Source organism: Geospiza fortis, unplaced genomic scaffold, assembly GCF_000277835.1.
Source record: "Geospiza fortis unplaced genomic scaffold, GeoFor_1.0 scaffold112, whole genome shotgun sequence".
Classification (NCBI taxonomy): domain Eukaryota; kingdom Metazoa; phylum Chordata; class Aves; order Passeriformes; family Thraupidae; genus Geospiza; species Geospiza fortis.
The window spans coordinates 21,386,059-21,401,113 of record NW_005054298.1 but is presented as its reverse complement, the minus strand read 5'-3'; the positions used below and the strand labels follow the sequence as shown (position 1 = coordinate 21,401,113).

Sequence of the window (15,055 nt, the reverse complement as noted above, 5' to 3'; positions counted from 1 at the left end):
AATCTTCACCTATTTTCTCTTCTCTGAGATGTAAAAATGAGAATGTGCTAATTATTGTGAGCCTTGGATGGTAAGGTGAGTGAGTGGGTAAAACCACAAGTGAAGGAGGCAGTTCCTGGGAGTGGAGTTCATCTTGTGTTTATGAAGGTTCTGCCAACTGCTCTTGGGTTTCTAGTATGACAGATTTCTATGGCACTGGCCAGATAAATATTTACCTAGTGTTTCTTTGTGTAATGTGAAATAAAATGATCTTTGTTTAGATTAGTGTTCCATATTAAACTAATAATACCCTATGCTACTCAGTGTTTAATCAAATAGTATTTCAAAAAATGGATTGAAATAGTATTTGGCATCAAAAAATAGGATTATTCTCCTCAGGAAGAGTTAGTCTTTGCTTTACAGTTCTGTGGCAATGAAGATCATATTTAGATTGCACTTGTTTAAATTTTATATTCTCAAGGGACATGTGTATTGTTCTCTTTTGGAAAGTAACTACTGCTTTTCAGATTCAGTAGTGTGGCTACTCTGATATTACACACTTCAGGAAAAAGCTCCTTGTTACTGAAATTTTACAGCCTCCTGTTCTCAAGTAGCTCCTGGGTTTGACTCTGTAACATTTGTATTCAAGAGCTTTTTCATTTCTTCCCTTAAGAGAGAAAGTAAGTTCAGATGGATGTATTTAACATTTTGGGGACACTTTAACATGTCCTCTTGAATATCTATAATTCCTCTCTCATCTTGACTTCTGCCTCTATCTCCTTGTAGATGATCAGTGAAAATTGCAGAAAACCGCAAATGGCATAGAGAGGTCAGCTTACTGCAAACAGTAGTTAAGGCTTTTTTATTAAAAAATATACATGTTGCATGAGTCAAAAACATGTATTTTTCACTGCTGAGAAATAGAATTTTGCACTTAAGGCACAAGACTTTGCAGTCCATGTTTTTAGCTTTGTCATTCTTCTTTTGCTTGACAGCTCTTACAAAGGTTGTTTTGATTTTATTAAAAATACAGCACTTCTACTTTTCCCAAAGCACTGTTCTGGGTTATTTCTTTAAAGGCTTTCACAAGGATTTAGCAGGCCAATATTGTAAGTAAAGCAAGGATGAGAGCTGCTACCACTCCTCTGGGTTTTAAAAAGAGCTGAGTGCAGATGATGATTCTGTGACTGTGGTCAGTAGCAAACAGGACACGTTTGAAACCTGCTGCCCCTGTGAGCTTATTAGCTGTCCCTGTTGTCAGAAGTGGGTGGATCAAGTGGGAAGGGAAGCAAAGATTAAAGGATTCAATAATTTATACTTTTTTTTCCTGTTTTACCATCTGTCCAGATCTACTTGTATCTCCCTTGGGAAATTTAAGCTCTTCATTTTAATATCCAGCTATAATCTGCTGTCCAAAGGCTTTTACTTTGGGTTATGAAAGCTGCATTTTTCCCCCTTTTTCTGGAATCAACATAGTTTGACTTGGAAAAAAAAGGAAAACAAAAAATCATTACAGTTGCAAGCAAACAGGGTTATTTCTGTTTTTACAGGTGTAAATTAACTTATCTTTACCTGTGGTAATATGTTGAAGGGTGAAATTCAAAAGCAAGGATGAAACACTAATTCATAAGGGACAACTTTTTTTAGGATGTGGTATTTTGACAACTATTTTCACAAAAAGTCAAATATAATTACTCTGTTTGGATTTTAAAACATTTTGGAAACCTGACAGCAGAAGTTTGCTCAGCTTAAAGTAGAATTCAGATCTGTAAAAGTCAAGTGACTTCTTAATATTCACATTGCATTTTTCAACATTTTTTCTTCTTTGGCTCTTGGTCTGTGTACTTATGGGCTATTAATCTCTAGTAGCTGATTTACTAATTTAAAGCATATAGAGGATGTTAGGTTAGCACTGCCACTGGTTCAGGTTTAGAGCAGGAGCTAAATTCTGTTCAGGAGCCTTCATTTCTGCCACAACCTAGTCAAAAATTCAAATGTTTTCTTATATTGTGAAAAGTACACAGAGGATTTTAGCAGCTAGCCCAGTGAACAGTCAATAAAGCAGTTTAAGAAAGAAGTGCTTTTTAAATGAGAAATCTAGAGAATGAATGGGTTTGGAAATAGTGCTTTAAGTTACAACAAGGTATATTAATGGTGAAAGTTTTATTTTTCAGAGTTTTTCTAATAAGATGTAAAAAATATGGGGTTTGAGCAGATCCCTTTACTGGGTGTTTATTTATTGGCAGAAGATTATTTTTTCATATGGCTAAAATATTTTTTGTGTAGGCTTTGCTCTTTCAGAATTGTTTTATTTAAAAAAACATCTCCCTAGTGGAAGTTTGAGGGCTATCCCTTGCCCACTCTCCTTTCTGAAGGATCTCGGTTTAAAAAAATCTGAAATAAGTGGTCTCAATGCAATCCATCTATTTTGTCAGGCTACTTGGGTCTTTTCAGAACTTGTATATCAGTAATGAAAAACAGCTGCCCTGTTTGCTTTAGTTCCCATACCAGAACGTCCATACCAAAATAGGTTTTTTTTTTCTTAATGAACTTATAGAGATGGGTGTTAAAAATTACCTAAACTATTAAGTGTGCCAAAAGAAGGAAGAACAAAGGCTTTTTTTTCTCTTCTTTCTTGGATGTAGAATCCTCTGGGGTTTGGGCTGGTTACTGGCATTACCTGAAGAAACTACTAGCCAATTCCATTTACAGCAGCCATGTACCATTAAGAGTACAGGACAATTGTGTGTATTTGGATGTTGCTGAAAGGTTTTCCTCTGCAATAATAGACCATTTGTTTGGAGCTACTCTGAATTCTGTAGTTTCAGTATCTGCAGGGAAATGGAACTGGAATAGAAGTCTCTCTCTAGTTAGCCCTTTCCACATATTCTTGTGCCCTGCAAGAGTATGTGGATGATTTGATGGGTTATAGAAATTTTCTTTTCTTTTTTCTTTTGTTTCTGGTTATATATTGCCAATATGCTTGCTTCAATAGAGAGATTGTTTTTGGTTTTCTTTCCACAGGAGTTATTCCAGGCTTAGCATGTCATTCATCAAAGCAAGCTATGCTGCCAACTTTTGGTTTAGGCTTATATGAATAAGGCTCATTCAGGAGCTTCTAGAGTGCAGAAATGAAGGCAAGAATTTAGTTTTCCACCCAGCAGTGGACCTGTGTTTTCCTGTATGCCCTGATGTAGCTGATGAACTAGATTTGTCTCCTGGGTGAACGACTCAGGTTTTTAAGCATACTAAAATTTGAATTTTTGACTACTCATAGAAAGAGTATGATTGATCCAACTTTTGCTGAACATATTTGCACAGTGAATGCAGGCACTTAACTTTAATGGCACAAACTCACCTCTGGGACTGAAAGTATTGCCAGAGAGGGGTAAAAATACCGAGTGCTTTGCAGTATGATAGCCTGCTACTATATGCACTAGAAATAGATCGTGAGGTATATGACTTAATCACAAAGCATCAGCTCCCAGCAGGATGACAGATATCCAGGGAACACATTGCTTTTCCCCACTGTAAACAGATAAGGTGGTAGAGATGAAGCACTTACAGGACTATGCATGAGGCATGCATTGCATGTCAGAATTACCTGTCTGGTTGAGGCCCACGTTAATTGCAAACAGCCAAATTTCATTTAAACATTTAGCAGTAAAATCTGAATCACAGAATGATCTGTTCAGGATCTCTAGGCACACTTCTCAGATACTTAAGGAAAGTATGAGCATTACCTACAAGTGACTTCTTTTATTGTTGCAGGTTATTTTAGTATCTGCTAACAAGCTGACACGATATATAGAACCATGCCAACTAACAGAAGATTTTGGAGGAACTCTCACCTATGATCACATGGATTGGTTGAATAAGAGGCTGGTTAGTTATCTGTATTTTAGGGTTCGGGGTTTTTTTTAATGTCTCCTTCTTGAGCTCTGAAGTTTTTATTTGTGTAGGAACTGCAAAGCATGTAGGAAATGCTCACATGTATAGTTGTACAGTTCACTTACATGAATAGTCTTGTGGTAAATAACACTGCCTTTACTCAAGGGATGATCAAGCTAATGTCATCAATTTGTTGAACAACCAGTTCCTTAATGAAGCTGTTTTAGTAACACTAACTCTAGAAGAGCCTGAGTCTATGGTATAGCTGCTATAAAGGGAAATTGGCTGCTGTAGGAGAAGATCAACACAAAAAGAAAATACCTGGACTCTGCAGATCCTCCTGGGTTATCTCTTAGGTCTTGGTTCCTGTGGTTTTAAGCTGTCCTACACCAAAATCTCTGTCAATGCAGTTTCCCCACCAGACCAAGAAGCAGTAAATGTCCAGGAGCAACTACACCCTTTAATTATTAATCAGCACAAATTTAATCAGCAGAAATTTTTTAAGCAACTGTTGGGTGTGCATAGCTCTGCAGAATGTTCTTAATCTTTTCTTCATTGATACTGGCTTTTCAATTATATAAATAGAATTTTCAAAACAATCTTCATTGACACAGTGTGTTCCCTTCCTGTATAATCTGTTCTTAAAATATGGTCTCCGTCTAAGATCTCCAGATGTGTTGCAACTGCACCTGCTTTCCTCTGAAATTTTAAGTAATCCTAGATAAGTTAAGGAAAGTTCATTGGCAAGCTATTGATTAATAATTTAATAACAGCAAAAATACCTGAAAGTTACTGTGCATGTCATGTAAGACACCCAGTTGTGCTCAGTTCTGTTAAAAAGCAAAACCAGCCCTCAGAAGTCAGGTACAGAGGAATTGTCTGAACACTGCACAGTGTCTTCACTGTACAGGTGCTATCTGAGATCAGAAGCCCCTGAGTCCAATGAAACTGATGAGGGTATTTTATTCTATATAATCTTTCTCTATAATATAATACATTTTTCTTTTATTTCAGTTATTCATTACAATATGGTCCATATTAATAGTGAGTAGAAGCTGGAATCTTTACAAAACTATTTTAATCCTTCCAAGTAAGCTGACCAGTAGTTGTGTAACATGCCTTGATTCTCTAGCATTATTAAAGGTTTAAATGAAGAATAAATATGTCCCTAAGATCTTACAGGTTTTGCAGATATCTCTATTTTTTTCAGTATTCATTATTATATTCAGTGTAATATTTACTATCACCCTAAGGAATCTTAGTGCTCTTAAGTGTTCTGTGAACAAAACTTTGTTTTCTGTTGTTTCCTCCTTACCATCTGAATGCTGGGAAATAATTACCCTGAATAGAGACTGAAGTATTCTAATGGAACTACTGAATAAACTTGCACTGATGCCTTCAGTACAGCTACCTAAAATTATTTCTTAAATTAAAACCTTGCTCTTATTTAGGTATTTGAAAAGTTCACTAAAGAATCAACATCTTTACTGGATGAGCTTGCTCTAATTAACAATGGAAGTGATAAAGGAACTCAACAAGAGAGAGAGAGGTATGTGATTCACTTTTTGAAACCAATGCTTTTGGATTATGAAATTTCATTTGAATTCCAGAAAAATAGTGAAAAAATTATATTCCTTAAATACCTTGAAATGTGTAAAGAAATTCTGAACCTATATAATGTAGACTACAAAGTACATGAGGGTGTGTGTAGGTGGATGTTCATTCAACTGATTACATGCACCTCCACTTGTGTTTTGATTTAATGAGTTAAAAAAATGAGGACTTCACTAACTGAGAAAAAGCCCTAGTCTTTTAAGATCCTTAGGAAGTTCCAGCCTTAGCTGAAGTTTTTAGTGCTACTGTAACACAAATTTTAATAATGTGTTCATTTTTTTTTCAAAGATCAATAGATTTGAACTTCCTTCCATCAGTTGATCCTGAGACGGTATTGCAGACAGGTATAGTAAGTCAAAAAATTAGAATGTTGGTCAGTAAAGTGACATAATTCATTTTAGGCCCCAAGTGGAAGCATAGAGGGCACAGTTGTTATCTTACCCATCTTCACAATGTAAAGAGCTTATTGGCTACTGTAATCTTTGCGTTAAAAAAAGTGATGCTAAGAAATGGAAGAACTCCAAACATGTCTTTTTAAGTACTTTTTTTATAATCCCACTAACATCTTTACAATATTACCATAACTATTATGTTTAATTTTTGGAATGCTTTGTCTCTAGCTGATGTCAATATATTTGCCTTATAGAATGGATTCATCTCAGTAGCCACCAAATGGTTACGATACAGAAAGCACTTTCCTGCACAATTCTGACAATTTACATCAGTCTAATTCTGGACTGATCATCTGTCAGAAAAGTTAAGCATACTTGGCTTCTTGGACTCTCCATTCAGCATTAAATGAGTTGGGATGCTTTAACAGGTTGGGTTTAGGGTGAATTTCCTATTTGCAATAAAGTATAATAGTCTATTGATTTGGACTGGAACTTTTTTTTTTGTGTGTGTCTTTGTGGAATAAGTAATGCACAGTGTTAGGTGATGATCAGAGTCTGAGTGCTTAGAATTTTTACCTTATAACCTCCTAAAGGTAATGTGTGGATCACATTAAATATATATCACAGTGCCTTTATGTGCCCTCTGTGTAAAAATTCAGCTCATCTAGATGTGGGATAATACTGGTTTAAGTTAAATGAGGAACAAAAATTTCTTACTCTGGTCTTTGAAGCTTTTAAAACATGAAGTGTCTGTAGACAGTGTCGCTAGATTTCAGCCTAATTGTGTATCCTTGTCTAATAGTAAAGATCTTTGGACAAAACAGCACTTCAATTTTGTGTAAGCAGATGGCTCCTTAGCCCATTAGTTTATATGCATTCTCTGTTTTCTTAATTCTGGTAATAATTTTTTTCTCGTGGTACAAAGTTTCATAACTTCCATGGGACTGGGTGATCCTTATGGCTCCTTTCCAGCTCAGCATATTCTGTGGCTAAATCATGGGAGTTTTAAGAGGCACCCTTTCTCTGTTAGAGTCACTGTACTGAAAGGCTGAGAAAAAGAGAGATTAAACTCTCCCCAATTAAATTCTTATCTCCTAAGGACAGTTGTGAACAGAGGGTTTAGATAAAAGGCTTCTGTCTTCCATGACTACAGATACTGCTCTTTTCACAAGCTCCAAATCCATATATATGGATCTATGGTTCATAGAATTTGTTAAGAACATAGTTTAAAAAGATGGTTTTACCTGGAAAAATGGTGATCCTTTGCTGCTGAAACAAGACAATAAAATTTCAGAATTACCCCAGTAGAACAAACTTGTAAAAGCCTAAGTCTGTTTGCTCTGCAGCTATCTGTGCCTATTTGTGGAGTATTATAAAAGATGAAATCCATGATGTTTGTGCTATAGTACAGCAAAATGTATTTGAATTCTTGAGACACTTCCATTTCATAGTAATATGTGCTGAGTAATTTAAAGTTGTTTGCTGCAATCTTCAAAGCCCTTGGCATTTTGAATGTCTCAATAATAGCAGTTGAGCTTAGTCTTTTGTTTCTGCCTTTTCCTTGAGGTATTACTATTACTCAAGTTGTAGGGTTTTTCCTTTAGTGAACTGTTGTGTTACCATTTTAAGACCTGCAGAACTAATGATCTCCAGCTGGCATGTTTTCACTTTCACACTAACATCTCTTCAGTGACCAAACACTGTTTTATTTTAACTGTTTCAATGAGCTTTTGAGGAACAAATTGATGGTCTGGGTTTACTTGTAGTGTCATGTTTACATACTGAGAACTTTAACACAACAATAACATTCTTCAAGCAGTTTAGGCAAAAGATTAAATAGTCAAAATATACTTTTTTTGTGTACACTGCGCTCTAGAGAATCTGTACCCTGATATGATGCTTAAGAGCACAAAGAAAAGGGCAAGACAGGTGAGAACAGAATACTGAAAAATTAGTTATTATTCAGCTTCACACTCTCTATGAAGGGGTTGTACTTGCTATAAAAATCCTGAAAGACAACAGAGAAATTATGTAGTCAGATTTTTAGTGCCTCTGGAGCATTCATTCAATATAAGAACATGAATTGTTTGAGAGAAATACTTTGGATGCTACTCACCATTTTGAAATAAATCAGAATACTTCAGTTTTCTGAAGTATTGTTTCAGACTCAGGATCGTGCTTTCAATTTTCCTTACATTAATCAATGCTATTGTCAATTTGAATGTTAGTCACAATATCTCGTTTATATATCTGAAATATACCACATTTCTTTTCCTCTGTTTTATGACTGATCCAGCCCTACAAACTGTGACCAAAGCTCTGCATGAAATTGTATCATTAAATGTGCCCAATGTATGAAAGGTCATTAGCTGCAAAAATGCACTGCTGATGGTTTAAAAGCACGCAATCTTACTGCTAATTTTTGTGGGGTTTTTCTTTGAATCTAGATTAACCACAACATTCTGTGTATTCCTGAAGGTCACGAGTTGCTGTCTGAGTTGCAGCAGCGTCGGTTCAATGGATCCGACGGAGGGGTCTCCTGGTCTCCCATGGACGATGAGCTGCTGGCTCAGCCCCAGGTCATGAAGCTCCTGGACTCCCTCAGGGAGCAGTACACCCGCTACCAGGAGGTTTGTAGGCAGCGAAGCAAACGCACACAGCTGGAGGAGATTCAGCAGAAGGTAATGCAGGTAAGCTTGCAGCTCTCCGTGAGTGCAGTGAGGTGGTTTTGAGCTCAAGTCGCAGACTGTGATTTCTGCAAAAGTCAGAGGGGAGACCTTCATGCCTCCTGTCACTTCACAAATGTCAGTGTGCTGGTTTCACACAGTGCTTTACATTGTGGCTGCCACAGTGACCTTACAAAGGCTGTTCTGATACGTGGAGGTTGCTATAAATGTGCTCTCTTGCTTTGGGGCTGTCCCTTTGCTGGGCACTGTGGCAGTGCATGGCTGCACTGCTGGAGGTGCAAATGCCTGCCCTTCTGGCAAAGAGAGGAACACCTTTGTCTGAGCATCAACTTTGCTTTGCTTCCCCTGCCCACATCATTTAAAGTTCCTGTTACTGAAGATAAGCCATTATTTATTCCTTTATTTGTCTGATGCTTGGTGGTTTAACCTAAGCTGAAGTGCTTAAACTGTCTGTATTTCAGGAACACCCTGACAAGAATTAATATAAACTTCCTAATCAATTGCATGTTAAAGGTCATGATGAACTGGCTTGGTCCTTTGGAAACAGCCATGTAATTAGCACTTCCAACATTTTCACAGCAGAGTCTCAGTAGAGAAAATCAAGGAAATGGAATTAATTTATTTGTCTTGTGTTTATCATTTGAAATTAGATATGTGTATTTTTAAGATTCTGCATAGTTTGAATATGCAGAAAATTGACTAGATAATTGCTTTTAACCTTTCAACATTGGCATTTCTAATGCATGAGGGGAGTGCATGTCGAGTACTTGCACTTTACAGCATTGTAGATATGGGTAAAAATAAAAACTAATCAATTTTGTGATGTCTAGCATTGAAATTAGAAATCTACTGAGGAGATAATTTTAATTTCTATAGCAATTTGATTACTGTAAAAAAATCTAAAAAGCAGATGTCATTTGTTGATATATTGAGCTGGAAGTATTAAAAATATATGAGAGATTAATATAATCCTATATAGAGCATATCAGCGCAGCTGTGGATATAATCAGGTGAAGTTTTTTTCCTGTGTTTAAGTTTTAGTGGTTGAGTAAGAGTAATTTTTATTGTACTTTGGCAAACTTGCATTGTTAATGCATTTAAGTAGAATAGTTTACCATTACTCAGCCTCATTTTGCAATATTTGTAGTAGAAATAGTTACTTGTTTGCTGTGTGTACACTACAGATGTTACCTGGCAAGTGAACTGAGTTTCAGTACACAGGAAGAATGTGTTTTGCTCTTTTGCCAAATGAATCTGCTTTTTTTAAAGTGTGTTTAAAAGCTTTCTAAATGGCATACAAATATTTGAGAAAAACTTACTAAATCTGGGAAATTATTTCATTTACTTTGGGTTTACAGCAAAAAAATTAGGCTAATAGAAGGAGTTAAAGGCTAAAAGTAGGAAGCTAATGATGTACAGAAGGAAGCCAATAGAGGCAAAGTGCCATGGAATTTATTTAAAATAAACAGAAGTTGCCATATAACAGTACTTGCAGTACTTTAATTAGTGGGTGTTTTTCCCTGGTGTTGCTGGGGGTTTTTTTGTGCGTGTTTTAATCTTCTGCTAGCATTCTTTACAGTTACATTCATATTTCATTATTTGTACACCATCTTATATTGCTAACCACTCCTGGATTGCTTTTGTGTTCCTGTTTCAATTTCACTATTTGCTGCTTGTCGCTACTGTGGCATGCTTAGTTCTTACTCCTCTCTCCAGGCCCTCTTAAGCCAAAACCAATTCTCTCCCTTATGCCTTCAATATCCTATCCTCTCTTTTGAATTACCCCTTTTGCTTCTCTTCCAAGGTTTTGTTTCCCTCTCTTTTGTCTTTAATTTTGTAATGTAAAGGCTGCAGTGATTGTCAGATGTTTTGTAATAGGCAGTTTTTCTAAATGCTCCTTATTATTGTAACTCTGACGGATAAGATAAACTCTGGCTTTGTCCCTCATTAGGCAGAGGTGTTAATTACTATGTTTCTAATCTTAATTCACAAAAATAACTGTGACCTCTTGCAGTAGTCCTGTCATTAATGATTTTAAAGTTTATTTTATGAAAATTACATCACATTTTTCTGCATGTCCCCTAGTAATTCTTCCCTCCTCAGTTTAGGCATCTGTCACAAGAACAGCCATGTGCTGGCCTAAGCAGTTGCAGAGTCAATGCAGTAGTCGCTGGAAACTTGTAATGGGGAGGTGGTCTTGGCCAGATAGGGCAACTGCTAAGCAGTAGCCTTGTCCACTGTTTCAGACTTGCATGAGAACTGTCATTTCCATGTGGAAGTTTTCCAGGCCACTGTGACCTTAGAGGGGGACATCTGGGTCCCTTCACTTCTAGGTCAGTTCCATATTTAACCCATAACAGCTGTGCAGAGGTGCTGAGCACAACAGGAAGTTTCTCTTTAAACAAAAAGAACCTGCAACTGTAGAGTCCTAATTTGTCCTAGAAATGATAAAACCAAGGAAGACTGAGAATGCTTTTGGAGCAATGAATATATGCTCTGAAACAGTGCTTTGGCATGGGGCAATAAAGGGCAGTGGGAAGGCAGATATGTAATGACTCAGAGATGGAGTGCATTGAGCAGCCTTCTGTAATGATGATTGTTCTTGATTGCTGTTGCAGGGCAGTCTAGCAGCACTAGGAAAATGGTCCAATTAGTCCCTGTTTCATTTGTCTTTGTGGTTGTGGGGTTACATTGTGTATTGTATTATGTTTCCTGAAAATCTGTGTGAAGCTGTTTTGTGATTGATGTTTAAACAAAACTAACATTAAAGAGAGGAAGCTGGCTTCCTATGCCTTCTTATTAAGGTTCAGAATCTAGAGGTATTCCTGCATTTCATTACTTCAGGACTCCAGTACTAAGTGACTTCTGCACTTGGTTTCATTGCATCAATATCTGTGTTCCACATATTTAAAAATTTATCAGGAAATTTTTCCACAGCTATCATCTGATAATTCAGATTTGTGTAAAGAAACCAAAATTTGAGACATTCTGCTTTGCTTTGAATAATATTTGCATCAAAAAAAATTGTTTTAATATAATAATAAAAGAAATCCAATACTGTAGTCCAAAGTTGTGTTGCTGCGACCCTGCAAACACAAATTCCGTGAGATGTGGCTACAAAAACTCAGTAACAGGTTTCTGTTATTTAAATAGAGCAAGTTACTGTGTGAGTTTAATTTTGATACAAGTATGTATCCTGTCCTTGAGTGTTAGTTTATTCAGCAAAAAAAGGAGAAAGCTCTCAGGTGTGCGGCTGAGTACAACTGTGCGTTGTAATCACTTGGGCAAAAAAAAATTCTGTTTTGAACAGAAGATGTTCATTATCATTGTGTTTTGAGCTCTTTATTGACAAGAGATATGAAATGACAATTGTCTATTTGAAAAATCTTGTCATAGCTGCCACCTGTTTTCGTGAAGCTGACAGGCTAAGGTTAATGAAAAGTAGTTTCTGCTTAAAACTTTGAAGGATGTGAATGGATTCAACAAGATTTTTACAGAGCTAAAAAGATCTGGTTTTTTCATAAACATGCTTTTTAAAATGTCTTTTTGTGTTACAAAATTCTGCTTATACCAGTTTTTGTATAATTGATTTGCTACTTTGTTTTTATCATCTTTATCTTTCTGACAGGTTGTCAATTGGCTTGAAGGACCTGGATCAGAACAGCTAAGAACCCAGTGGGGAATAGGAGATTCTATTAGAGCTTCACAAGCTTTGCAACAGAAGCATGAAGAGATTGAGAGTCAGCACAGTGTGAGATTTCCCATACCCTTTTCAAGTATCAAAATAATTCTAAATACATGTAGTTATGAGCAATGTATTTTTAATATGAGTATCTAGGAATTTTGCACAGTGCATGATGTTCTGAGTTACAGAGGAAATTACCTGCGCAGTTATAGAGCTAATATGGTCATATTATATCTATTTGCATATTATTTTTTCCACTGTAGAAAAATGCAGATTTCTATCTGTGATTTTTCTTGGGTTTAGTATGTTCCAGCAGTTCTTAAATTTTCATGTAGAGTAGAAGGAATAAATTTACTTTCTCCTCTCTACCAAAATGTCTGACAAGTGTTGCACTTCTCAGGTGAATAACTTAATGTTTTTGTCTCTATTAGACTACACTTAGCAGTAGCTGAAACTGGCTTAAGACTTTCATTGATCAAGATTTTAGATATACTTTATGCTCATAATGAAATCATGGGGATGCTATTTTGTAACTACACTAACTTGATGCCTTTGCTTCTAATTTTGAATACTTCCTAAGCTTCAGTAGAATTTTGTCTTTCCATCAGATGATTATCTATAATTAGGTTATGAATATTCAGTACTCCCAAAGGGAGTTTTGCTCACAGTGCTGTTCACCTTTTCTGACTTTCCTTGATGTAGACACTGGCAATTCTGTCCACTTTTCCGAAGTTCTGTTTGCAGTAATGGCAATAAAAATAGTCACTGAGTTATAACTTTTTGGATGTCATTTGAGGGAAAAAAAACCCCAAACCTTTAGTCTGAGAAGCAGAGCACCCTAGACAACACTAGTTTTACTGACTCCACCTTCAGTGAGGATGGTTTCCTTGCTGGATGCAGCAGTGTGTCTGTGTTAGGTTAAATAAATCCCATCTCCTCTCTCTTGTCATTGCTTCAAGCTCTTCACGCATTGTGGAAATCAGTACCTTCTGAAGGGTAAAACATCGTGCAGTTGCAAACCTAATTGGAAAGGAAAAAAACCCCACAAACACCCTAGACTACCTACTTCACTGACAAAAATAAATTTTAGTGTCTTTTGATTATATTGGTATTTCAAACTGAAAAGAGAAAACAAGACTGAACATACTTTGTTTTTATTTGGATATCTGTAACAGAGAGCTGTGATTTAGCTGGGGCTAAATGTAGTCCTTGAAATCATTGAAATCCCACTGAAGTTTGCAGGCTGCCCTACAGTGTGCTGAAGCACTGGCAGCGTGGAACACAGCTTGGTTCCCAGGTGCTGGCAGGAGTTTGCAGAAATAACAGAAAAAAATACTTTCTTTTACATCAAAAGAAGTAATTGGAAGACCACTGTCCTACCTTACATTTAGATGCCTGTTCAGAGATTAAGACCATTTTTTGTCAACAGTGCTAGAAAAATGTACTTTGCCTTCTCCTTTGATTTTTAGTGTACACTTCTTCTTTCATTGTTCTCCTGGCTTTTCTCTCCTAATAATTGAATTGACAGTTTGTATGCTTGCTTTCTTTCATCACCTTCTGTTTAATGTTGATTATAGTATTTTGAAGAGACTTGCAAAAATGTTTGATTTGTTTTGAAGATACTTTTTTACTTCCATTTACTCTGAAGTGACAAACAAAATTTCCACAGAGTGCATTTTTGTTTGTTTTTTTGTGGGGAGAGGGTGGTTGGATTTTGGGCCAGTTTTAATTTTCTGCTTTTATTCATGAGCAATACACTGGAAATGTTTTTGCTCCATGGGTTTGAGCTGTCACATACAACTGTGCCTAAGTTCTTCCATGAAAAAGATGAGAAATCCACTTTTTATACCTGGTTTGCTGGTATCTTAATTGTACTGATAGCTTGATCAAAATAAATTACTGCAACTCTTACTTTAATGCTAAAAATGAAAACTGAAAAAAAATAAGAAAAAAACTACCAAAATCCCTAAACATATTAATCTATTTTTTTACTCCTCATATTATAGTTTATATGTCACATTTAGCTGGATTTGTATGTTCAATGTCAAAGAGCTGGTTTTGTGAACTGATTGTGCTGAATCTGTGTATCTACAGTCCACATGTCACAATGGAAGATGTTTTCGCATTATGTCATCATAGTTGCCCCTTTTGGGACAGATGAGAAATTTATTCTGCTCTTGAATTTTTGACTGGTGGCTAATTTATCTTTCTCATTGCTTTCTCTTTGTTCCCCTCCTTGCTCTTTTCATACTCTTTTTTTTCTATGAGCAGATGGTAGCAGCAACTCTGGGAAAAAAGAAAAAAAAATCAGAAAATGGATATTTATGCTCCGTTTTGCATGATTTGTAAATAAATGATGCAAAAGCTGAAGACATAATTTACAAAATTCTAAACATCCCAATAGGAGCGAGATAAGAATACAAATTAAATCAGATATTAGGCCAATAGATGGTGCTGTTCCATAGAAATGCATAGGACACTTCAAGGTCAAAATTAGAGCTGTTGAGCAAACACATTTTGCTTTACAGGCATCTCAGTCATGCAAGATGTTAATATGATCTGGATATATCAAGCTGTTTTTAAATCTCACCAAATTGTTAAATATTTGAACTATTTTCCTCTGCAAATACACCAACAGGATAACATAACTAAATCTTATGTATGTATTCAGTAATCAAGCCATGTGAAAAACAAGTCTGCACATTCTGAGTTAAATTTCCTTAAACAAGTAACAAGGATCATTTTGAAGTTTCTGTGCCTGGACTCTCTTTTGTTCAGAAGATAGAGATTACTTCCACTTTGTGAAC

The 15,055-nt window shown here is 36.1% G+C and overlaps 1 protein-coding gene across 2 annotated transcripts in view; it reads left to right on the top strand.

Moving 5' to 3' along the window:
• SESTD1 (SEC14 and spectrin domain containing 1) overlaps window positions 1-15,055 on the top strand; it is a 47,980-nt gene that overhangs the window by 21,126 nt on the left and 11,799 nt on the right. The window contains exons 7-11 of one of the 2 annotated variants that reach the window (XM_031055918.1): window positions 3,751-3,864; window positions 5,322-5,419; window positions 5,773-5,828; window positions 8,355-8,557; window positions 12,192-12,314. In XM_031055918.1, coding sequence (XP_030911778.1) covers window positions 3,751-3,864; window positions 5,322-5,419; window positions 5,773-5,828; window positions 8,355-8,557; window positions 12,192-12,314 — 594 coding nt within the window. Of the gene's footprint in view, window positions 1-3,750; window positions 3,865-5,321; window positions 5,420-5,772; window positions 5,829-8,354; window positions 8,567-12,191; window positions 12,315-15,055 lie in introns of both variants that reach the window. The other variant, XM_005415892.2, reaches the window with a different exon arrangement.